Source organism: Calypte anna, chromosome 1 (assembly GCF_003957555.1).
Source record: "Calypte anna isolate BGI_N300 chromosome 1, bCalAnn1_v1.p, whole genome shotgun sequence".
Lineage (NCBI taxonomy): Eukaryota > Metazoa > Chordata > Aves > Apodiformes > Trochilidae > Calypte > Calypte anna.
The window spans coordinates 196,981,490-197,004,747 of NC_044244.1; the positions used below are offsets into that span (position 1 = coordinate 196,981,490).

Below are 23,258 nucleotides of genomic sequence, written 5' to 3' on the forward strand. Positions count from 1 at the left end.
TTTGGTTTTTTTTCCTTAACACTGTCCTGAATAACCAGGGCTTCCTGCAAGCACCAACATTTGTGATGCTTTGTGTCTCCTCCTCTTCACAAATTTGGGAAAAGGCAGCAGGAAAACGACACAAGGCAGAAACTTGGGCTTGGAAACGACCTTTAAGATCATCCAGTTCCAACCCTCTGCATGGGTAGGGATCCCTCCCACAGCCCAGGTTGCTCCAAGCCCCATCCAACCTGGGCTGAGACACTGCCAGGGATGGGGCAGCCACAGCTTCCTTGGGCACCCTGGGACAGGGGCTCAGCACCCTCACCCCAAACAATTTCTCCCTCCCATCTCCTCTCCATCTCCCCTCTTGCAGCTGGAAACCCTTCCCCCTCATCCCATCCCTCCAGGCCCTTGTCCAAAGTCCCTCCCCAGCTTTCCTGGAGCCCCTTCAGGCACTGGAAGATGCTCCAAGGGCTCCCCAGAACCTTCTCTTCTCCAGACTGAACACCCCCAACTCTCTCAACCTGTTCCAGGCTCTCCCCACCCTCAGATTCAAGAATTTCTTCCCCATCTCCAACCTCAATCTCCCCTTTCTCTCCAACTTTTAACCTATTTCCCTTCTCCTCTCCCTACCCCCCCGTGTCCAAAGCCCTCCCCCAGCCTTCTTCATAGAATCAGAGAATTTTCAGGGTTGGAAGGGACCTTCCAGCTCCTCCAGTCCCAACCCCTGGATGGGCAGGGAACCCTCCCACAGCCCAGGTTGCTCCAAGCCCCATCCAACCTGCCCTTACAAACTTCCAGGGATGAGGAATCTTCCACCACCTCTCTGGACAACCTGTGCCAGGCTCTCCCCACCCTCATGGTGAAGAACTTCTTCCTAACTTCCAATCTCCATCTCCCCTCCTCCAGTTTGAATCCATTCCCCATGTCCTATCCCTCCCTGACATCCTCTCAAGTCCCTCCCCAGCTTTCTTGCAGCCCCTTCAGATCTCTGAAGGTTGCTCTGAGCTCTCCTTGGAGCCTTCTCCTCTCCATCCTCTCTCTTTCATCCCAAAAAGATGAAAATTCGGTCTGTGATTCATTTTCTAATGATCCCAAAGGATTTCTGCCAGCAGGTACCATCCACCTCCACGTGGATGGATCTTGGTGGATGAGATGTGTTGGGGAGCAGCAGTTCTGCTGGGACCATCCTTTCTGCAGCAGGGAAGCTAATGGATCACCATCCAGAATTCCCTAAAAATACATTAAAAATTAAGTTTGCTGTACCCCAAAGATGGAAAAATTCAAGCTGATTCTCTCCAATTTGGGGGTTGTTTGATGGATGGTGTGAGCCCCAGCAGTACATTCTTCTCCCCTGGAGATTTTTTTCATATAATCAGAGAATGGCTGAGGGTGGAAGGGACCTCAGAGCTCATCTCCATGCCCAGGGACACCTCTCATCCAGACAAGGATGCTCCAAGCCTCATCCAACCTGGTCCTGAACACCTCCAGGGAGGGGGCATCCGCAACTTCCCTGGGAAATCTGTTCCAGAGTTATTTCCATCCTCCTCTATGACAGGAGCTGATTCAATTTGAATAAAGGTTCCCCACAAGGATACAGGTGACTGCTTTGAACTCACCCACTGAACCACAGCATCACTTCACCTCAATTCCATTTAACACCATCGAGGATGCTGCCCCCTCTTCACGTGTACCCATTGCTGGCAGATTTTATGGAGTTTGTTTTGCATTTGTTGCATTTAAACCAAAAAAAAAACCTATTAATTTTTCTCCTTGAACTCTGTTTTCCATAAAGAAGTGATCACTGGAAGTGGGAAGTCCTGAGTGCTGCAGCCCCTGTCTCCTCCCCAGAATTATTAATGTGGCATCAGGCCTGCAGCAGAATCAGGACCTTAAAAAAAAAGAATTAAATAAAAACTGGCAGGAGAGTGGAAGAAGCTTGAAAAAGCCTCTAAAGCACCAGGATTCCTTCTGCAGCCTCTGCTCTCCATTTGAAGATCACTGAAACATCAAATGTTGGAGAAGGATTCTGAGATGCTCAAGTCCAACCATGACCCCAGCCCTGCTGAGCCCACCCCTAAACTGCAGAACCAGAGAATGGTTTGGGTTGGAAGGGACCTTCAAGATCACCTGGTTCCAGCCCCCTGTATGATAAATCTGTTTGCTCAAGGTCTCATTCAACCTGGCCTTGAAAATTTCCAGGCAGAGGGAAACCAAAGCTTCTCTGGGCAAAGGACCCATCTGATGGCTGTCTCACAACTCCTACTCCAGTGAATTCCTGGCAGGAAGGGGTCCCTGCCCATGGATGGGTTGGAACCAGATGATCTCTAAGGTCATTTCCAGCCCAAACCATTCTGTGATTCCATGATTCTATGAGTTGCCTGCCATACATAGAATATTGGGGTGTCCTTTTCATAAAGACCAAGATGGACAAACACTTGTCCTGTGCCATCAGGTAACACCTGGCCAAACATCAGCTTTTGTTTGATGCTTCTCTAGACATAGATAGAGTCATTCATAGATCATCCAGTCCAACCCTGAACCCAGCACTGCCAAGGCCACCACTGCCCCATGGCCTCAGCACCACAGCTCCAGGGCTTGGAAATCCCTCCAGGAATGATGGGGACTCCACCACTGCCCTGGGCAGCCTGGGACAGGGAATGACAACCCTTTCCAGGGAGAAATTGTTCCCAATATCCAACCTAAACCTCCCCTGGTGCAACTTAATGCCATTTCCTCTTGTTCTATCACTTGTTCCTTGGGAGAAGAAACCAACTCCATCTCTCTCCATCCTCCTCTCAGGGAGTTGTAGAGAGCCAGAAGGTCTCTTTTGGGGAAAAAATTGTTCCCAATATCCAACCTAAACCTCCCCTGGTGACACTTGAGGCCATTTCCTCTTGTTCTATCACTTGTTCCTTGGGAGCAGAGCCTGACCCCTCCTCACCCCAACCTCCTCTTAGGGAGTTGCAGAGATCCAGAAGTTCTCCCCTCCTTCTCCTTTTCTCCAGGCTGAACACCCCCAGCTCCCTCAGCTGCTCCTGCTCAGATTTCTGCTCCAGACCCTTCCCCAGATCCATTCCCCTTCTCTGGACACACTCCAGCCCCTCAATGTCCTTCTTGTCACAAGGGACCCAAAACTGACCCTGGGTCAGAAAACTCCGTTGAGATCACCAAGTCCAGATAGGGTCATAGAATTGTTTTGGCTGGAAAAAACCTTTCAGATCATCCAGTCCAACCCTGAACCCAGCACTGCCAAGGCCACCACTGCCCCATGGCCTCAGCACCACAGCTCCAGGGCTTGGAAATCCCTCCAGGAATGATGGGGACTCCACCACTGCCCTGGGCAGCCTGGGACAGGGAACGACAACCCTTTCCAGGGAGAAATTCTTCCCAATATCCAACCTAAACCTCCCCTGGTGACACTTGAGGTCATTTCCTCTTGTTCTATCGCTTGTTCCTTGGGAGAAGAAACCAACCCCTCCTGACTCCACCCTCCTCTCCGGGAGTTGTAGAGAGCCAGAAGGTCCCTTTTGGGGAATAAATTGTTCCCAATATCCAACCTAAACCTTCCCTGGTGAAACTTGAGGCCATTTCCCCTTGTTCTGTCAGTTGTTCCTTGGGAGCAGAGCCCAACCCCTCCTCACTCCAACCTCCTCTCAGGGAGTTGCAGAGATCCAGAAGTTTTCCCCTCCTCCTCCTTTTCTCCAGGCTGAACACCCCCAGCTCCCTCAGTCATTCCCCATAAAATTCCTGCTCTCTCCTCACTCCTGGCATCTCCCTGCTTTATTTTCTCCTCTCCCCTGGGCATCCCTGAGCCTCTGGGCTGAGCCTCTGCCATCTTTCTCCTTGGCTGCACACGAACAAGCTGAGGGCTCTGAATGTGCCTCCTACGAGATAAATCTCCAAACAGCAGGCAAAAAAAAACCCTCTAAAACAACCCCAAACAAACCAACAAACCACCACACAACTAAACCCCACCATGCTGTTAAATTGCACTGATTTCCAGTGAAATTGTGCCCAGGGAGGATGGAGGTTTCTGCACCAGAGGAGTGGGGTCGTGGAGCAGCAGTTTTAATCTCCATCATTTCTCAGCTAATTTAGTGCTTCTGTTGTGTTCCACACTGGAAGGTTTTTGTTCTCAGTGCAAAATGACCATTCAGCTTTCTTGGACAATAGGAAATTATTAAAAGCTTTTTTTTTTTTTTTTTTTTTTTAAGGAATTATCAACAGGGAAATGAAATGTAAACGTTGAAGGCTTAAGCCTTGAGCTGTGTAACAAAAAGATCTGGCACAAGGTTTTGGGGAGGGGGGAAAAGACACAAAAATGATCAGAGGATTTAATTTATTTTTTTTTTTAAAAAAAAGAAGCAAGTCAATGAAGATTAGGATAGCACTTCAGAAGGGAGAGTGGGGGGGAAAGTGAACAAAAGGCTGCCTGGCACAAAGAAAATTGACCAAGGGCTTAAGTTTCCCCTTTCACAGCGTGCAAATGGAAAGCACCAGACAATTATTTGCATTGCTTTGAAAAAAAATCGTAATAATAATAATAAAAAAAATTTAAATCAGGATCTTGAGCCTTAATTAATCTGCAGAACTGCTTGCTGCAAAGAATTGTAGGGAGAAAATCTAGTAGGAATCAAAGCATGGGGGAGGTTAAGCATCTTTAATGAGAGAGAGGACACCCACAGCCACAGCTGCCAGGACAAAGTAGGGGAAAAAAAAAAAAAAATCAAAGTCTTGGTGGGTTTGTGTTCATAAAAGCTGCTGACTAACGAGGTTTGGGGAGGATTATTCCAGAGCAAACAATCAGGAGGCAACTTCTGAAGGTCAAGCTGGCTGTGTAAAGGGAGGAGAAAGCAGGGATGGATGGACAGACTGGAGCTGATTGATTTTTTGGGGCTTGTTGTTGTGAGGAGGAGGATGCAGGATGGAGATGCTGTCCAAAGGAGGACAACCAGGCTGGTGAAGGGACTCGAGCACAGACCCCATGAGGAGAGGCTGAGAGAGCTGGGGGTGTTCAGCCTAAAGAAGAGGAGGCTCAGGGGAGAGCTCATCACTCTCTGCAACTCCCTGAAAGGAGGTTGGAGCCAGGGGGGGGTTGCTCTCTTTTCCCAGGCAACTCTCAGCAAGACAAGAGGCCATGGTCTCAAGTTGTGCCAGGGGAGGTTTAGGTTGGAGATTGGAAAGAATTTCTTTCTGGAGAGGGTGATCAGACATTGGAATGGGCTGCCCAGGGAAGGGGTGGATTCTCCGTGTCTGGAGCTATTTCCAAAGAGCCTGGATGTGGCACTGAGTGCCATGGGCTGGGAACCACGGGGGGAGTGGATCAAGGGTTGGACTTGAGGATCTCTGAGGTCCCTTCCAACCCAGACAATTCTTTGATTCTATGATTAGGAGAGACCCAGAGTCCACTAGTGCCACAGGAAAGCAGGGGACAGTAAAGACACAGATGGCATGGGGGATCCAGACACTCAAGAGGACACAGCTGATGGCATTCTACCATCTACATCTACATCAGGAAAGGAGGAGAGAAGGCCAAGCAAGGGGAAGGAGAAGGGAGAAGGAGCATGAGGTATTCAGAAAATATTAAAAGCCACCAATGCTCAGAGACCACAGCAATGAGGACAATAAAATTCCTGGGATTAGGATTAAGACATCGTTTGAAGTGCTTTGCAACGTGGAGAAACCATCCCCAGTGGAGAGGGTGAAGTGAATGGAAGAGTCAGATAGGAAAAAACACAACACAGGCCCCTTCCCTGGAAATTATTTGCCAACAAGCACATGGGAACTGTTGGATTTTGTACACCAAAGCAGCAAAAGGCAAATCCTCCTTTTCAGCATGATCCATTTTGTCTGGATTTTTACCTGGGGCGTAGCCGGGGCTGCTGGTTGGATACATGTTTGGGTTGTAGGCTGGGGCAGCAGTGGGATAACCCGTTGGATAACCTGCAAAGAGAAAGAAAAAAAAAACAGAAATTACCCTTCCATCAGCACAGAGAGAGAAGAGGATCCCTGGAAAGGAATAAACCATGTTTGTGAGCAAAATGCTGGATTCTTAGGTGGCCAAGGCACTGGTAGGACCATGCACGTGTCCTACAGACTCACACATCATCAATGCTTCCCCTTTATTCCTCTAGAAAAAAAGGATGATAAGCAGAACACAGAATGAAGGAATGGTCAATGAGGTCTGAAGAAAAGACTCAAGAAAAATACAGACCCTGAATGCAGAACTCAGCTCCACAACCCCACCAGCACAGCTCAATTGGAAAGGTTCTTCTGGGGTCCCCTTGCAGCCATCCTAGCGTGGGCATCACAGCACTTTGCATCCTAAGAGCAAAGCTCAGCACCCAGCCTGAATCCTTGGTGCTCAGCACTTCCACAAACCACAACGTTTTAGAGGCACAGAGTCAATGGTTTGGGTTGGAAGTGACCTTAAAGATCACTTTCCAAAGTTCCAATTCCTCTGCCATGGGCAGGGACACGTCCCACCAGACAAAGGTGCTCAAGGCTGCATCCAACCTGGCTTTGAACACTTCTAGAAACTTTTCCTGCCTCTTAGGGACTATTTAAAAGATAATTTATTAAATCACAGATTAATTGCTTCAATTTTTCCCACCTAAATATAATCCAGTGTCCTATCTGATAGATAGCAGGCATTTTTGCCCCATCACTTCAGATGTTCATAGAAACCCAAATGGGTTTGGGTTGGAAGGGACCTTAAAGATCATCCAATTCCAACTTCCATGCCATGGGCAGGGACCCCTCCCACAGCCCAGGTTGCTCCAAGCCCCATCCAACCTGGGCTGAGACACTGCCAGGGATGGGGCAGCCACAGCTTCCTTGGGCAACCTGGGACAGGGGCTCAGCACCATCACAGTTAAGATTTGCTTCCCAATTTCTTTCCTCCACTCTAGGTGCTCAGCCACCCAATTAAAAGAACAGAAAAGACCTTTCAGATCATCCAGTCCAACCCTGAACCCTGCACTGCCAAGGCCACCACTGCCCCATGGCCTCAGCACCACAGCTCCAGGGCTTGGAAATCCCTCCAGGAATGATGGGGACTCCACCACTGCCCTGGGCAGCCTGGGACAGGGAATGACAACCCTTTCCAGGGAGAAATTGTTCCCAATATCCAACCTAAACCTCTCCTGGTGACACTTGAGGCCATTTCCTCTTGTTCTATCACTTGTTCCTTGGGAGAAGAAACTAACCCCTCCTCATCCCTTGGGAGCAGAGCCCAACCCCTCCTCACTCCAACCTCCTCTCAGGGAGTTGCAGAGATCCAGAAGTTCTCCCCTCCTCCTCCTTTTCTCCAGGCTGAACACCCCCAGCTCCCTCAGCTGCTCCTGCTCAGATTTCTGCTCCAGACCCTTCCCCAGCTCCATTCCCCTTCTCTGGACACACTCCAGCCCCTCAATGTCCTTCTTGTCACAAGGGACCCAAAACTGACCCCAGGATTTCAGGTGCAGCCTCCCCAGTGCCCACCCCAGGGGGACAATCCCTGCCCTGCTCCTGCTGGTGGCCACACCAGTGCTGATACAAGCCAGGATGCTGGGGGCCTTCTGGGCCACCTGGGCACACACTGGGTCATATTCAGCCACTCTTGACCATCACCCCCAGCTCCTTTTCCTCCAGGCATTTTCCAACCACTCTTCCCTAAGCCTGGAGCATTGCCTGGGGTTGGTGTGACCCAAGTGCAGGAGGTGACACTTGGCCTTGCAGAACCTCAGACAATTGCCCTATGGATCCAGTCTGTCCAGGTCCCTCTGCAGAGCTTCAACCCATCAATCCAGCTCATCCACATCCCTCTGCAGATCCTTCCTCTTTTCTTGGCCACTTGGGCACACACTGGGTCATATTCAGTCACTCTTGACCATCACCCCCAGTTTCCTTGGGGCACTTTCCAAGTTTCCTAAGCCTGAAGCATTGCCTGGGGTTGGTGTGACCCCAGTGCAGGACCCATATCAGAAGTTCTCCTCCATGAAGACCACAGAAAAAAACCTCCACACCATGGTCTGCTCCCTTCTGCTTTTGGTTACTCTTCTCCCTCCATTTCTTGGAAGTCTTCCTAAGGGAAAACAACAACTCCCAAACAACCTCCTGGCTTCTTCCTTGCTTCTGGGAAGAGAAGCATCACCCTTCCAATAGACCAAAAAGGACATTTTAGCTTTTCCCTGCTGGAGGAGAGTTTGGTTTTCCTGTTTCACAGCCACCTCCCTGGTTTATCCATGCATCTCCTTGGCCTTGGTCCCAGAGCAAACCCAACCACAGACAAAATGACCCTTGGAGAGGTTTTTTCCATGCTAAGCTCCACTGACACTGCCTGCTGGTTGCCAGCAAAGGCTGGAAAGAGGTAATTAGCAATCAATTCACACTCCATCTTTTTATTATTATTATTATTATTATTATTATTATTATTATTATTAATCTTATTGTTATTTATTAAATAAAATAGTTGGGTCTTTCCTCCCCCTTTCTGAGCAATCTCTTTGCACGTTTCTAAAACCTGGCACCCAAAGACTGCAGCAAAAACTTGAGGTTCATTGGAATAAACCTCATTCAACACTCATGACCACTGTACTGGAATAAATGTCTGCATGTTCTACCCTCTCATTTTCATCAGTGATATATTTGGCTTCTAAATCAGGTTAATTAACAATTGCTGTAGTTAATGCTGGGTAAGCAGCAGTTCAACAGATTTGTTTTATGCTTTTTTCCCTACATAAAACTGTGTTGTTGTTGTTGTTGTGCTCAGGAATTCCCACAGCCTTTTAGCAATCAAAAAGCTCCTCAGAAAGTTATTTGCAGATCCTGTGATTGCAAGCAGCACATCAGTGATGAAGATCTTAAATGCCAAATATCCCTGCCTACTCTCCACTTCATAATATAACTTAATTATTTCTTTTCCAGGACTTTTATTGCTTTGGAGGTCCCCATAGCCCTCTCAAGCTCCCACTTTGCCTCCAGACCAACCTGGACAGGGGTGTTAAACCAACCCCATAATTCTGTTTCTACACAGATTTTACCTCCTTGGCACACAGGAGCTGATGGCTGTGTCCATGCCATGATGTTGGGAAGGAAGTCAACCACTGAAAATCACAGAATCATGGAATGGTTTGGGTTGGAAGGGACCTTTAAAGCTCATCCAGTCCAACCCATAGGCAGGGACATCTCCAACTGGATCAGGATGCTCAGAGCCCCATCCAACCTGACCTGGAATGTTTCCAGGGATGAGGTTTTCTCATGGAAACCTGGGCCAGTATCTCACAACCCTCATTATAAAAAAAATTCTTGCTTGTATCTGGTTCAAATCTCCCCTCTTTTAGTTTAAAATTATCCCCCTTGTCCTATCACAGCATCTTCCCTGATGGCATCTTGATGACACCCTCTTGGGGCACCAAGAGCTCCTTCTGGTCCTTGCTGCTGTTTCATCTCCCCACAGAAATCCTGAACCACAGAATCTTCACCATCATGGTTGGAAAGGACCAAAGGATCTTCAAGATCATGAAATCCAACCATCAGTCCTACACCAAACCACTAAATCATCCCCCAAAGTGCCACGTTCCCCTCTTCTTTGATACCCAGAAGGATGGAGACTACACCACTACCCAGGGCAACCTCCAATAATCCCATGAACTGCTTCAGAAGTCCTGGATAACCCCTAAATAATAGTCCTCCTATCAAAACCTGTGACAAATAGAGTTCTGTGCCCTCTGAGATATCACCAGCACTTAACACACCATCAAACTCAGGAAAAAAATCCCTTCTCTTTTACTGGGACCAACACTTTCAGCACCAGGTTTAGATGCTCAAAACCAAGCCTGAAATAAATCAAACCACAGGAAAACTGTGGCTTGGGGGAAGTTTTTCCCTCCAAAAAAAAATTCTTGAAAGATGTCACTGTTATTCCAGGCAGAGGAACCATAAATTTAAGTTTCCTTTCTCTTTTTTTTTTTTTTTTTCTGGGGTGGGGGTAATTTTTAACCTGCTAGGGCTGCATCTTGCTTATTGTGGTGGCTTTTGCTGTTTTGAATGAAAGTTATGGCCATTGGCTGAGTAGTTTCAGATAAAAACTGTTGCTATCAAGGAAGATTTAATAGCTTCAGATCCACTCTGTCTTCCCCTCTGATCTCAGGCACTTTGATAAGTGCTGACCTCCAGCAAGAAACCTTCTCCTTTCTATTTTAAGGGGAAACAGAGATGGGAAAGGTGCAGGGAAATTAATGTGGTTTAGTCCTTTTTTGGATGTACTGAAAGATAAGGAAGTAGCAGAATCTGGGGCAATTTGTGCCAGGGGAAATGGGCTTGTAAATTTAAAACTTAATTTTAATTTAACCCCACTGGGTTTAAAAATACACAAGAAGTGTTTATACCTTAGATTGGCTTCTGAGGTATAAGGATTTATGTTTGTTGGCTCTTCATAGAGAATGGTTTGGGTTGGAAGGGACCTTAAAAATCATCCAGTTTCAACCCCTGCATGGGCAGAGACCCTTCTCACAGCCCAGGTTGCTCCAAGCCCCATCCAACCTGGGCTGAGACACTGCCAGGGATGGGGCAGCCACAGCTTCCTTGGGCAACCTGGCACAGGGGCTCAGCACCCTCAAATTCAACAATTTCTTCCTAAGATCTCATCTAAATCTACGCTTTTTCAGCCTGAAACTGTACCTCCTCATCCCATCCCTCCAGGCCCTTGTCCAAAGTCCCTCCCCAGCTTTCCTAGAGCCCCTTCAGGCACTGGAAGATGCTCCAAGGGCTCCCCAGAACCTTCTCCTTCTCCTTCTCCTTCTCCTTCTCCTTCTCCTTCTCCTTCTCCTTCTCCTTCTCCTTCTCCTTCTCCTTCTCCTTCTCCTTCTCCTTTCTCCTTCTCTTCTCCTTCTCCTTCTCCTTCTCCTTCTCCTTCTCCTTCTCCTTCTCCTTCTCCTTCTCCTTCTCCTTCTCCTTCTCCTTCTCCTTCTCCTTCTCCTTCTCCTTCTCCTTCTCCTCCTTCTCCTTCTCCTTCTCCTTCTCCTTCTCCTTCTCCTTCTCCTTCTCCTTCTCCTTCTCCTTCTCTTCTCTCTCCTCTCCTCTTCTCCAGACTGAACACTCCCAACTCTCTCAACCTGTTCCAGGCTCTCCCCACCCTCAAATTCCAGAATTTCTTCCCCATCTCCAACCTCAATCTCCCCTTTCTCTCCAACTTTTAACCCAGTTCCCTTCTCCTCTCCCTACTCCCCCGTGTCCAAAGCCCTCCCCCAGCTTTCTTGGAGCCCCTTCAGATATTGGAAGGTTCCTCTGAGCTCACCTGGGAGCCTCCTCTTCTCCAGCCCCATCCAACCTTTTCTCCAACACTGCCAGGGATGGGGCAGCCACAGCTTCCTTGGGCAACCTGGGACAGGGGCTCAGCACCCTCAAATTCAACAATTTCTTCCTCATATCCAATCTAGACCTCTTCTCCTTCACTTCAAACCACTTTCCCTTGTCTGGTCAATGCAATAAACCCTTCTCCACCTTTCTCAGATCCCCCTTTATGTACCGAAAAGCCACAAAAAGGTCTCTCTGGGGCCTTCTCCAGGCTGAACACCCCCAACTCTCTCAGACCACACAGCAGAGCTGCTCCAACCCTCTGATTATTTTTATGACCTCCTCTGGACTCATTCCAACACCTCCACATCCTTCCTGTGCTGAGGACCCCAGAACTGGACCCAGGACCCCAGGGGGGTCTCACCAGAGGAGAGGAAAGGAGGAGAATCCCCTCCCTGTCCCTTCTGCTCACACTGCTGGGGATGCATCCCAGGACATGGTTGGTTTCTGGGCTGGCAGCACACATTGCAGGTTCATGTCCAGCTTTTCATCCATGAGCACCCCCCAAGTCCTTCTCCTCAGGGGTGCTCTCCATCCCTTCGTCCCCCAGCCCTTTGTGGGTACCAAAGATTCCACCCACTTGGGTGAAAGACTTTGAACTTGGTTTTGTTGAACCCCATGAGTTCCTCAAAGCTTCCCAGATCCCCCTGGGTGTCACCCCTTCCCTCTGGTGTCCCCAGATTTGAAAAAATTGATTGAATTTATAGAAGACAAAGCTGGAGATGCACCATCAGAGTACTCTTTGTCAGGGAAAATCCTCCTTTGGTTCACCAGCATCCTCACCAGGCTGCAAGGTTGTAGATGAGGTTCAACACAGCCAAGTGTTGAACTTTCAGATCATCCAGTCCAACCCTGAACCCTGCACTGCCAAGGCCACCACTGCCCCATGGCCTCAGCACCACAGCTCCAGGGCTTGGAAATCCCTCCAGGAATGATGGGGACTCCACCACTGCCCTGGGCAGCCTGGGACAGGGAATGACAACACTTTCAGGGAAGAAATTGTTCCCAATATCCAACCTAAACCTTCCCTGGTAGAACTTGAGGCCATTTCTTCTTCTCCTACTGCTTCTTACTTGGGAGACCATCCCTCCCCTGGCTCCTATGATCCTATCTGGTGGAAACAACACCCCCTCCATTCACTCTTGATGTCTTACAGCTCTTTCAGCTCAGCCACTGATGTCTCCCTTTCCAAGCCCACATTTCCCTTCTCCCTGCTGCTCCTCTCCCCTCATCACCCACAAAACCATTTCTTCTTTTGATTCCTCCATTAGTTGTGATTTTTTGGGGACAAAAACCCATGGCCAACCAGCCTGTCATGGATCCCTTCCCTTGCCTGCTGTTGGGCACCTGGATGAGTGGGAGATGCCCATGGCAGAGGGGTTGGAACTTTGATGAACTTTGATGTGAACTGTGATGATCTTTGAAGTGCCTTCCAGCCCCAACCATTTTATGCTCTCTCCTCATTCCCTTTCTTTTTACCACTGTTGTCTCTTGACCAAAATAAATACCAACCCCTGGAGCTGGTTGGTTGCTCTGTGGTTGCAAAGATCCCAGAGCTCCTTTCCAACCCAAATGGTTCTGGGATTCTGGTCCACCTGCAACTTCATGCCATGAACACAGTGAGATTCCAGCTCCAGATCACAAACAAAATAATCAGGAGCATCTCAATAACACCCCAGCCAATGCAGCACTAAAAAACCCAGGAGCACCAACCAGGTCTCTGCAGGACTTGGGTACTCTTGAAACTCTTGAAGAAGAAAGGAAACTCAATTTGCTGCTTTCAGCTGGAAAACCCACGTGGCTTGGCCCACGTTTCAGCCTCCCAGCAGTGCTGGGGTGACTGAATTGTCACTTCTGACACTTGATTTTCAACACGTGGCATTTAATTTGTTCCCACAGAGTTTCTGCTGCCTGCTATCTGATTAACACTTCTATTGCTACAAGCAGCCTAAATTAATTTACAAGACAAAATACTCTTCTTTTTTTTTTTATTCCTAGCAAATCTCCAGCAGTGATAGACTCCTAATAGCAGCCCTATCACCAGGACTTCTTCAGGGACAGATAATAAAGTCCTTTATCTAAGTGCAGGACACAGCTCTGTAAAATCAGCCTTCGACCCAATGAACACCAAGGACTCCAGCTCAGACACTGGCTGCAATATCTCAAGAGCTCATTAACCACCCCCATTCCATGGATTAAAAGGCAACCACATAAAATTGTCCCTGTTGTGTCCAAGATGGATAAATCCAAATCATAAAAATCATGATTAAAAAATTTCCTCTTTGTGTCAGACCTGAACCTAACCTCTTTCTGTTTAAAACCCTATGTTCTATGTCCTATGTCCTACAACAAATATCCCTGTTTAAAAGTCTCTCCCCATTTCCAGGACTGTGAAGATTTTATGGGATGGCAGGCAGACGTCCCAGGAGGGGAGGCAACTCTGAACCTGCAGAGGAAAAGATGAGGAAGGAAAACTTCTTTCAGTTTTGGGGTCCTCATGGACATTGAGGGGCTGGAGTGTGTCCAGAGAAGGGGAATGGAGCTGGGGAAGGGTCTGGAGCAGAAATCTGAGCAGGAGCAGCTGAGGGAGCTGGGGGTGTTCAGCCTGGAGAAAAGGAGGAGGAAGGGAGAACTTCTGGATCTCTGCAACTCCTTGGGAGGAGGTTGGAGTGAGGACAGGTCAGGCTCTGCTCCCAAGGAACAAGTGATAGAACAAGAAGAAATGGCCTCAAGTTGCACCTGCAGAGACCTGGTTGGTGCTCCTGGGTTTTTTAGTGCTGCACTGGCTGGGGTGTTATTGAGATGCTCCTGATAATTTTGTTTGTGATCTGGAGCTGGAATCTCACCCTATTCGTGGCATGAAGTTGCAGGTGGACCAGAATCCCAGAATCATTTGGGTTGGAAAGGAGCTCTGGGATCATAGGAGCCAGGGGGGGTTGGTCTCCCAAGTAAGAAGAAGTAGGAGAAGAAGAAATGGCCTCAAGTTCTACCAGGGAAGGTTTAGGTTGGATATTGGGAACAATTTCTTCCCCAAAAGGGACCTTCTGGCTCCCTACAACTCCCTGAGAGGAGGTTGGGATGAGGAGGGGTTGGTTTCTTCTCCCAAGGAACAAGTGATAGAACAAGAGGAAATGGGCTCAAGTGTCACCAGGGGAGGTTTAGGTTGGATATTGGGAACAATTTCTTCCTGGAAAGGGTTGTCATTCCCTGTCCCAGGCTGCCCAGGGCAGTGGTGGAGTCCCCATCATTCCTGGAGGGATTTCCAAGCCCTGGAGCTGTGGTGCTGAGGCCATGGTTATGGTTAATAGTGCTGGGTTAACACATGGTCTTGGTGACCTTAAAGGTCTTTTCTAGCTGAGAAAAACTCCATTATCCTGCTGAAAATAACTTTCTTTTCATGACCATTTCCTTTGGATTGCACAGACTCCCAAGGAAGCACCATTGGAACTCATGAGAGTGGGAGAGGCAACTTGGGAATGAGAGGGGATGAAGAGAAACCCCTCAGCTGAGGCTTTGATGCCCTGGGCATGTGCTGTGGTTTATTTGTCTCCATTTCACAGGCTCACAATATTGACAGAATGAGGTCCTGTCTGCCTGGAAAGATTTTCCCAGCTGGGGCTCAAAGTCAAGGGATGGCTCCTGGGACCTCCCTGCCCTGTGGGGCTGGGGAATTCTGCTTCCTTGGGAAGCAGGTCACAGTCATAGAATTAGCCGGGTTGGAAGGGACCTCAGAGATCATCTAGTCCAACCCTTGACCCACCTGAGCAGTTCCCAGACCATGGCACTGAGTGCCACATCCAGTCTTTTTTTAAATGTCTCCAGGGACGGAGAATCTACCACCTCTCCGGGCAGTCCATTCCATAGCCTGATCACCCTCTCCGTGAAGAAATTCTTTCTAATATCTAACCTAAACCTCCCCTGGCACAACTTAAGACTGTGTCCTCTTGTCTTGTTGAAGGTCGTCTGTGAAAAGAGTCCAGTTCCCACCTCGCTACAGCCTCCTTTCAGGTAGTTGTAGACAGCAATGAGCTCTCCCCTGAGCCTCCTCTTCTTCAGGCTGAACAGCCCCAGCTCTCTCAGCCTCTCCTCATAGGGCCTGTGCTCGAGTCCCTTCACCAGCCTGGTTGCCCTCCTTTGGACCTGGTCCAGGACCTCTACATCCTTCTTAAACTGAGGGGCCCAGAACTGGACACAGGACTCGAGGTGTGGCCTAACCAGCGCTGAGTACAGGGGAAGAATCACCTCCCTGGACCTGCTGGTGACGCTGTTTCTGATCCAGGCCAGGATGCCATTGGCCTTCTTGGCCACCTGGGCACACTGCTGGCTCATGTTCAGTTTCTTGTCAATCCAGACTCCCAGGTCCCTTTCTGCCTGGCTGCTCTCCAACCACTCTGTCCCCAACCTGTAGCGCTGCATGTGGTTGTTGTGGCCAAAGTGCAGGACCCGGCACTTGGCCGTGTTGAACCTCATCCCATTGGGATCATCCCAACTCTCCAGTCTCTCCAGGTCCCTCTGCAGAGCCCTCCTGCCTTCCAGCTGATCCACACTTCCTCCCAGCTTGGTGTCATCTGTGAATTTGCTGATGATGGACTCAATCCCCTCATCTAAATCCTCACTCAAGATATTAAACAGCACTGGGCCCAACACTGATCCCTGGGGGACACCACTAGTGACCGGCCGCCATTTTGATGCAGCCCCGTTCAGCACCACTCTCTGGGCCCGGCCCTCCAGCCAGTTCCTAACCCAGCACAGAGTGCTCCTGGCTGATCCATGGGCTGACAGCTTTTTCAGGAGGATGCTATGGGGGACAGTGTCAAAGGCTTTGCTGAAATCCAGGTAGACGAAATCCAGGTGATGGATTTCCAGAGAGCTCTGAGCTCTTACATGGAACCTGGGGGTTGCCTGATGCCATTCATGAGCTTAAAGCTGTCTGGGAATCAAAAAAGATTCCAAACCAAAAAAGATTTAAGAAATTGAGGGCAGCTTTGGACATGTTGTCTTCATTTTGTCTTATTTAGAGAAAACCTCCTTTCTGACCATTTAAAAGCCCAATCTAGTTCCAAGCTATTAGCCAAGAGCCACAATTCCAATAAAGCCCCAAATCCAATTTCCATTCTTAGCTCCATCTCAATTTTACTTCCTTACCAATATCCAAAAGAAACCTCCCAGGTTCTTATTGGAGCTGTCTGTGTTCAGGACACATCTACATAACCAAAACTCATCTTGAAAACTCCAAGCAACTGTCCAAAAATATTAGTGAGATTGTTTGATTACTTAAAGGCATGTACTAGAAATAAACCCCAGTGACAGAACTTGACAGATTGTCAATCAAAATAAGGCAAGAGACAAGTGACATCTCCTCTCCTAGGCTGAGACAAGGCTCTGTGGGAAAGAAGTTCTAGAAAACTGCTTAAATCACTCAATCTTAATAGTCCCAAGAATTATTTACTTCATTCTCTATCAGACTAACCCAAAGAAAGACACAAAATTATAAAATAAGATTTTTTTGTTGCTCTGAAGAAAGCATAAATCTTATGTACAGAAGACACCACAGTTGTGGGGTTTTTTCCTGAAAACACTGAACTCTGGCTCTATTTTATCCAGTAATGTTCCCCAGGGAAATACATAGCTGGAATTTAATTTCTTTATTCATTTAGAAGGAATTTAAAATAAGTTATGATAGGAGAAGATTGCTAAGCTTCCAGCAGTCCAAGTCATATTCCTCCTATTCTCCTTAAGAAAAGACCTGAAGAATTATTCTTATTCTTCCTCCAAGGGATTCCACTTGTGGGAAGAATCAGCTGCAGCCAAAGTCAGGCATGGAATCCTAGAATCCTAGAATGGTTTGGGTTGGAAGGGACCTTAAACATCATCTACTTCCATGTGCAGGGACCCCTCCCACAGCCCAGGTTGCTCCAAGCCCCATCCATCCTGGGCTGAGACACTGCCAGGGATGGGGCAGCCACAGCTTCCTTGGGCAACCTGGGACAGGGGCTCAGCACCCTCACATTCAGGAATTTCTTCCTAAGACCTCATCTAAATCTCCCCTCTTTCAGCCTGAAACTGTCCCTCCTCATCCCATCCCTCCAGGCCCATGTCCAAAGTCCCTCCCCAGCTTTCCTGGAGCCCCTTCAGGCACTGGAAGATGCTCCAAGGGCTCCCCAGAACCTCCTTCTCCTTCTCCTTCTCCTTCTCCTTCTCCTTCTCCTTCTCCTTCTCCTTCTCCTTCTCCTTCTCCTTCTCCTTCTCCTTCTCCTTCTCCTTCTCCTTCTCCTTCTCCTTCTCCTTCTCCTTCTCCTTCTCCTTCTCCTTCTCCTTCTCCTTCTTTCTTCTCCTCCTTCTCCTTGGTCTTAGCTTGACTCAGTCCTGCCTCTGGTTTTCTGTGACCACAGATGCCATGGGCAGGGCAGGAGAAAGGGCCTGGTGGTGCCACATGCCATGGAATCATGGAATGGGTTGAGTTGGAAGGGACCTTCAGGATCATTTAATTCCAACCCCTGGATGGGCAGGGACCCCTCCCACAGCCCAGGTTGCTCCAAGCCCCATCCAACCTGGGCTGAGACACTGCCAGGGATGGGGCAGCCACAGCTTCCTTGGGCAACCTGGGACAGGGGTTCCTCAGTCCCACAGGAAAGAACTTTTTCCACAGATCCCATACCCATCTCCCTTCTTACAGCTTTAAACCCTTTTCCCTCAGCAAGAACCAAAGAGATGCTCAAAACTCTACTGGAATGTTCTGGTCTCTTCAGCTGCTTTCCCAGTTTATTCCTTCCATAACATTTGTATTTTCAGACAGGGGGTAAGCACAGCACTAAATATTTCCATGGCACAGGACCCTGCTCCTGAGGAGGAACACTCAGCTCAGACCCAAAACACCTTAAGATGTGGGATGAAAACTCCTTTTCCTCACATCAGTGACTTCACATTCACTCAACCTGAATTCCATCTTTATTCTTGGTTCCTCAAACCTCACCAGAAAACTCTGCAAACCTTAGCACCCAGCCCTCACCTTTATTGCACTGAATCATTTCAAATTATCCCCATGCTTGGCCTCCTTCCCTTTCCAAGGTCACTTCTGAAAGTCCTGAACAAACCCAACTCCCACCAATGCCCTCTGCCAAACACCAGGACCCCCTTCCACCAGCAAAACCTTCCATTTTCTCTTCAAACCCCTCTTTTTATCTTTTCATAAACTACTTCTCCTGAAAGGACCTTCCTTCCCCTCCTGTGATGTTTCTCTACAGATCTTTGCTGAACCCCTTGGAAATTCCAACTCCTCCTTCCAGGGCTTTCTTTGGAGATCAGCAGGAGGTTTGTGAGGCTGCCCCAAGACTGATCTGCTTCTTCCCTTCTTAATCTTTGTTAGTTTTAATACTTTTACTTCAAAAAACGATGAAAAATATGTCATGAGGATGAAGGACAACGACTTCATTAAGCCCTGAACTCAGCCAGTATCTTCAATTTAAAGAAAAAAAGGGAGTAACTCTTCCTCTTGTTGACCACAGTGACTGCACCTGACTCCTTTTTCACCCTGCCCAGAGGTTTCTTTCTCTGTCTCCTCTTGAATATTGTAGTAAACATTTTCTGAGGCTGTGATAACATTTGGAAGGGCAGCAGGGGAGCACTGCAGGTGAGGAGATGCCACAGCACAGCTTCTGAGATGGCAGCTGAGCTGATCCAGGATGACAAACCAAAGGGATGCTATGGGCAGGGAAGTGATGGGGTTGCCTATTTTCTCAGAAAAATTCTGTTCTCCTTTGTGTACTCGAGTCAAAACCACTTAGCTCACCAGCAGAAGTTGCCTTCTGCTCTTGCTGGCTTGCAGATGTGCTCAGTCCATCTATTTTTAATGGAATAATTACTTATATTCTCAACACTGAACCTGAATTCCTTGATCTGACCTGAAAGCTGCACTGAGGTGCAGAGGATGGGAGGAAAAAAAACTGCAGGAAACTGAGATTTGAGGAGCTGGACATGAAAGAGGTCATCATGTTCTGGGAGGTGTTTCTGGAAGGTGTTTCTCCACCTTCAAGTGAAGGTTTTATGCTGCAACCCTGATGCAGAGATGGCTTCACCCTGGTGAATTTTAAGCACCCCTTGAGATCCTTCCTTACCCAAGGAGGACACACAGCATCCCTGTGGCCCCAGAAACAGCCCTTCTGCTCTGACAAGCCAGGAACCCAACCAAAAAAAAACCCCACATGGTTTCTTACACGATGCTATGGAAGTCCAAATGATTTTCCCCCAAATTCTCCATCTCTCTGCAACCTTGCAGAGGGTGAGGAGAGCCTCAGGCTTTGAGAAGCTGCTGCTCCTGGTCCCCTCCTGCTCTGGCAGAGTTTCTATGGCAACTCTGGATGGGTTTGGAAAGGAGGATTTCTGGCAGGCTCTTTCTGGAGGAGTTGGTGATGGAAATGCAGGCAGGCAGAGGAGCAAGTCCGTGCTCTCCGTGCCTTCAGGTTATAGGGTATGGAAGAGAATTTACAGCAACTGCTCAGAAAACAGCCCTTTGTGATTTCCAAAATGCACTTGTTCATCTGGCTAATCTTCAATTCATCCTTTTCAGCTCTGCTCCCAAGCCAGGAGGAAAAAAAAAAATAATAAAAAAAAAAAAAAGAAAGCATTTCAAGCCTTGGTGTTTTGTTCCAGATGTAATTTCTGCTCCATCCCAGTCTGGTGTGTGCAAAACCTCCATGCTTCCAGCTGTGGAAAGGGAACCAGTGTGCATCTCTGATGCTTTTTTGGACTTGGTAAATGGAAATTTCCTCCTGTTTCAGATCTATCCTGATTTCTTTCTTCATCCTGGCTTGTGTTTGTGACAACTGGGTCCAAAATATTCCTTGTTTCAATGCTGGCACCATCTGGAAACAGCTTCTCATGCCCCAGGGTCCTACAGAAATGTCAGAAATCAATCTGTCCCTGCAACTTTGTGATGTGAAGAACTTTGCCATGGGAAGAAATGGCTTAAAAGGCTGGAAGAAGAAAAGGAAAACCCAGTTTCACAGCCAGAGAAGCCAAGACAGCAAGTAATGGGTTAGATCACCAGAAACTGGAAGCTGTGCAGAAGATGCCCCTGTTTGGGCTCTTTGGCACAAAACCATCCTCCCACTTCATTTCTCATCCCTCAAAGTGTTGTAGAGGTGTATTTGGGATGTCTTTTTGGGCAAATCACCATGTTCTGCACAGGAGGGTTTGTTGCTACAGACCTTATGGAGCTGGGACTGTGTCTATCAGAGGAGGTGAATGTTGAGTAACCACAGATCAGAAGGTTGGAAGGGACCTCAAAGATCATCTGGTCCAATCCTTCTTTTCCCACAATCCTTCCTTTCCCACAGGATTCTCCTGAAAAAGCTGTCAGCCCATGGATCAGCCAGGAGCACTCTGTGCTGGGTTAGGAACTGGCTGGAGGGCCGGGCCCAGAGAGTGGTGCTGAACGGGGCTGCATCAAAATGGCGGCCGGTCACTAGTGGTGTCCCCCAGGGATCAGTGTTGGGCCCAGTGCTGTTTAATATCTTGAGTGAGGATTTAGATGAGGGGATTGAGTCCATCATCAGCAAATTCACAGATGACCCCAAGCTGGGGGGGGAGTGTGGATCAGCTGGAAGGCAGGAGGGCTCTGCAGAGGGACCTGGACAGACTGGAGAGTTGGGATGATTCCACTGGGATGAGGTTTAACATGGCCAAGTGCCGGGTCCTGCACTTTGGCCACAACAACCCCATGCAGTGCTACAGGCTGGGGACAGAGTGGTTGGAGAGCAGCCAGGCAGAAAGGGACCTGGGAGTCTGGATTGGCAGGAAGCTGAAGAGGAGGCAGCAGTGTGCCCAGGTGGCCAAGAAGGCCAATGGCATCCTGGGCTGGCTGAGGAAGAGCGTGGCCAGCAGGTCCAGGGAAGGGATTCTGCCCCTGTGCTCAGCTCTGGGGAGGCCACAGCTTGAGTCCTGTGTCCAGTTCTGGGCCCCTCAGCCCCTCAGGAAGGAGCTTGAGGTGCTGGAGCAGGTCCAAAGGAGGCAAGTGGGCTGGTGAAGGGATCCAGCAGAGATGCTGTGAGGAGAGGCTGAGGGAGCTGGGTGTAGCGGGAGGAGCCCTTCTTGCTCCTAGGGCTGATCCTGAGGCCTCGGGGCTTAGCCCATTCCTGGACGATGTCCTAGGGCTGTTCCTGGGGCTCCGGGATCTACCCCTTCTTGCCTGCTCCTGGGGCTCCTTGAGCTGTGGGCTTCTCCATCCTCACTGAAGAGTGAGAGCTCTCTCTGTGGGTGTCAGCTGCTCTCTTATTGGCCCCCTGCTCCTGCACATGCTCAGGAGGGAGGCCAGACACAGGTGAACCCACACCCACTCATCAATAACTCAGGGCACCTGGTCCTGTCTCACTACAGCTGGGGGTGTTGAGGCTGGAGAAAAGGAGGCTCAGGGGAGACCTCATCACTCTCTGCAACTCCCTGAAAGGAGGTTGGAGCCAGGGGGGGGTTGGTCTCTTTTCCCAGGCAACTCTCAGCAAGACAAGAGGCCATGGTCTCAAGTTGTGCCAGGGGAGGTTTAGGTTGGAGATTGGAAAGAATTTCTTTGTGGAGAGGGTGATCAGGCATTGGAATGGGCTGCCCAGGGAAGGGGTGGATTCTCCGTGTCTGGAGCTATTTCCAAAGAGCCTGGATGTGGCACTGAGTGCCATGGGCTGGGAACCACGGGGGGAGTGGATCAAGGGTTGGACTTGATGATCTCTGAGGTCCCTTCCAACCCAGACAATTCTAGGATTCTATGATTCTTGGCAAAAGCACAGCAAGAGGTGTTAGAAATGCTTCTTTCAGGCAGTAATGTCAAAGGATGAACAACAAGGTGTTTGCTTGGAAGAGAAGAGATGGCAGGAAGCTCTTCACCTGGCCAGGCAATGCTTAGGGTTCCCTTATTCAAGGTGTTTTGAGTTTAAATCTACACACCTTAAAAATTATATTCATGGTGCCCTGTCAAAGCCAAGGTCCCAAGCATGGGGGGTCTGGTGTCTCCAGAGGGTGATAAAGTATTAACACAACAAAAACTGCCCAGTAATTGAGTCTGTCCAATAGCACAAGCTTTGATTCATTTCTTATCTCAGCTTTTATCTCCATATTCTCATTCAACATTGGCAGCATTCTCCTGATTTCAGCATCTGCACCCTTAAAAAAAGATCTTGGGGGGCTCCAGGAAAGCTGGGGAGGGACTTTGGAAAAGGACCTGGAGGGATGGGATGAGGGGGAAGTGTTTTAAACTGGAATGGGGGAGATTTAGGTTGGATATGAGGAAGAAATTCTTGAATTTTAGGGTGGGGAGACCCTGGTTGCCCAGGTTGCCCAAGGAAGCTGTGGCTGCCCCATCCCTGGCGGTGTCTCAGCCAAGGTTGGATGGGGCTTGGAGCAACCTGCGCTGTGGGAGGGGTCCCTGCCCATGGAATTTGGAACTGGAGGAGCTGGAAGGTCCCTTCCAACCCAAACCAGTCTGGGATTCAATGACACTGAATTTCCTCTTTCAACTAATTCTAGAATCATAGAATCATAGAATTAGCCGGGTTGGAAGGGACCTCAGAGATCATCTAGTCCAACCCTTGACCCACCGGAGCAGTTGCTAGACCATGGCACTGAGTGCCACATCCAGTCTTTTTTTAAATGTCTCCAGGGACGGAGAATCTACCACCTCACCGGGCAGTCCATTCCATAGCCTGATCACTCTCTCCGTGAAGAAATTCTTTCTAATATCTAACCTAAACCTCCCCTGGCACAACTTAAGACTGTGTCCTCTTGTCTTGTTGAAGGTCGTCTGTGAAAAGAGTCCAGTTCCCACCTCGCTACAGCCTCCTTTCAGGTAGTTGTAGACAGCAATGAGGTCTCCCCTGAGCCTCCTCTTCTCCAGGCTGAACATCCCCAGCTCTCTCAGCCTCTCCTCATAGGGTCTGTGCTCAAGTCACTTC

The 23,258-nt window shown here is 48.8% G+C and overlaps 1 protein-coding gene across 1 annotated transcript in view; it reads right to left on the bottom strand.

Moving 5' to 3' along the window:
* FAM168A (family with sequence similarity 168 member A) overlaps window positions 1-23,258 on the bottom strand; it is a 105,377-nt gene that overhangs the window by 18,041 nt on the left and 64,078 nt on the right. Inside the window, exon 2 of the mRNA XM_008495793.1 lies at window positions 5,848-5,928. Within this exon, the coding sequence (XP_008494015.1) occupies window positions 5,848-5,928 (81 nt within the window). The remainder of the gene's footprint in view (window positions 1-5,847; window positions 5,929-23,258) is intronic.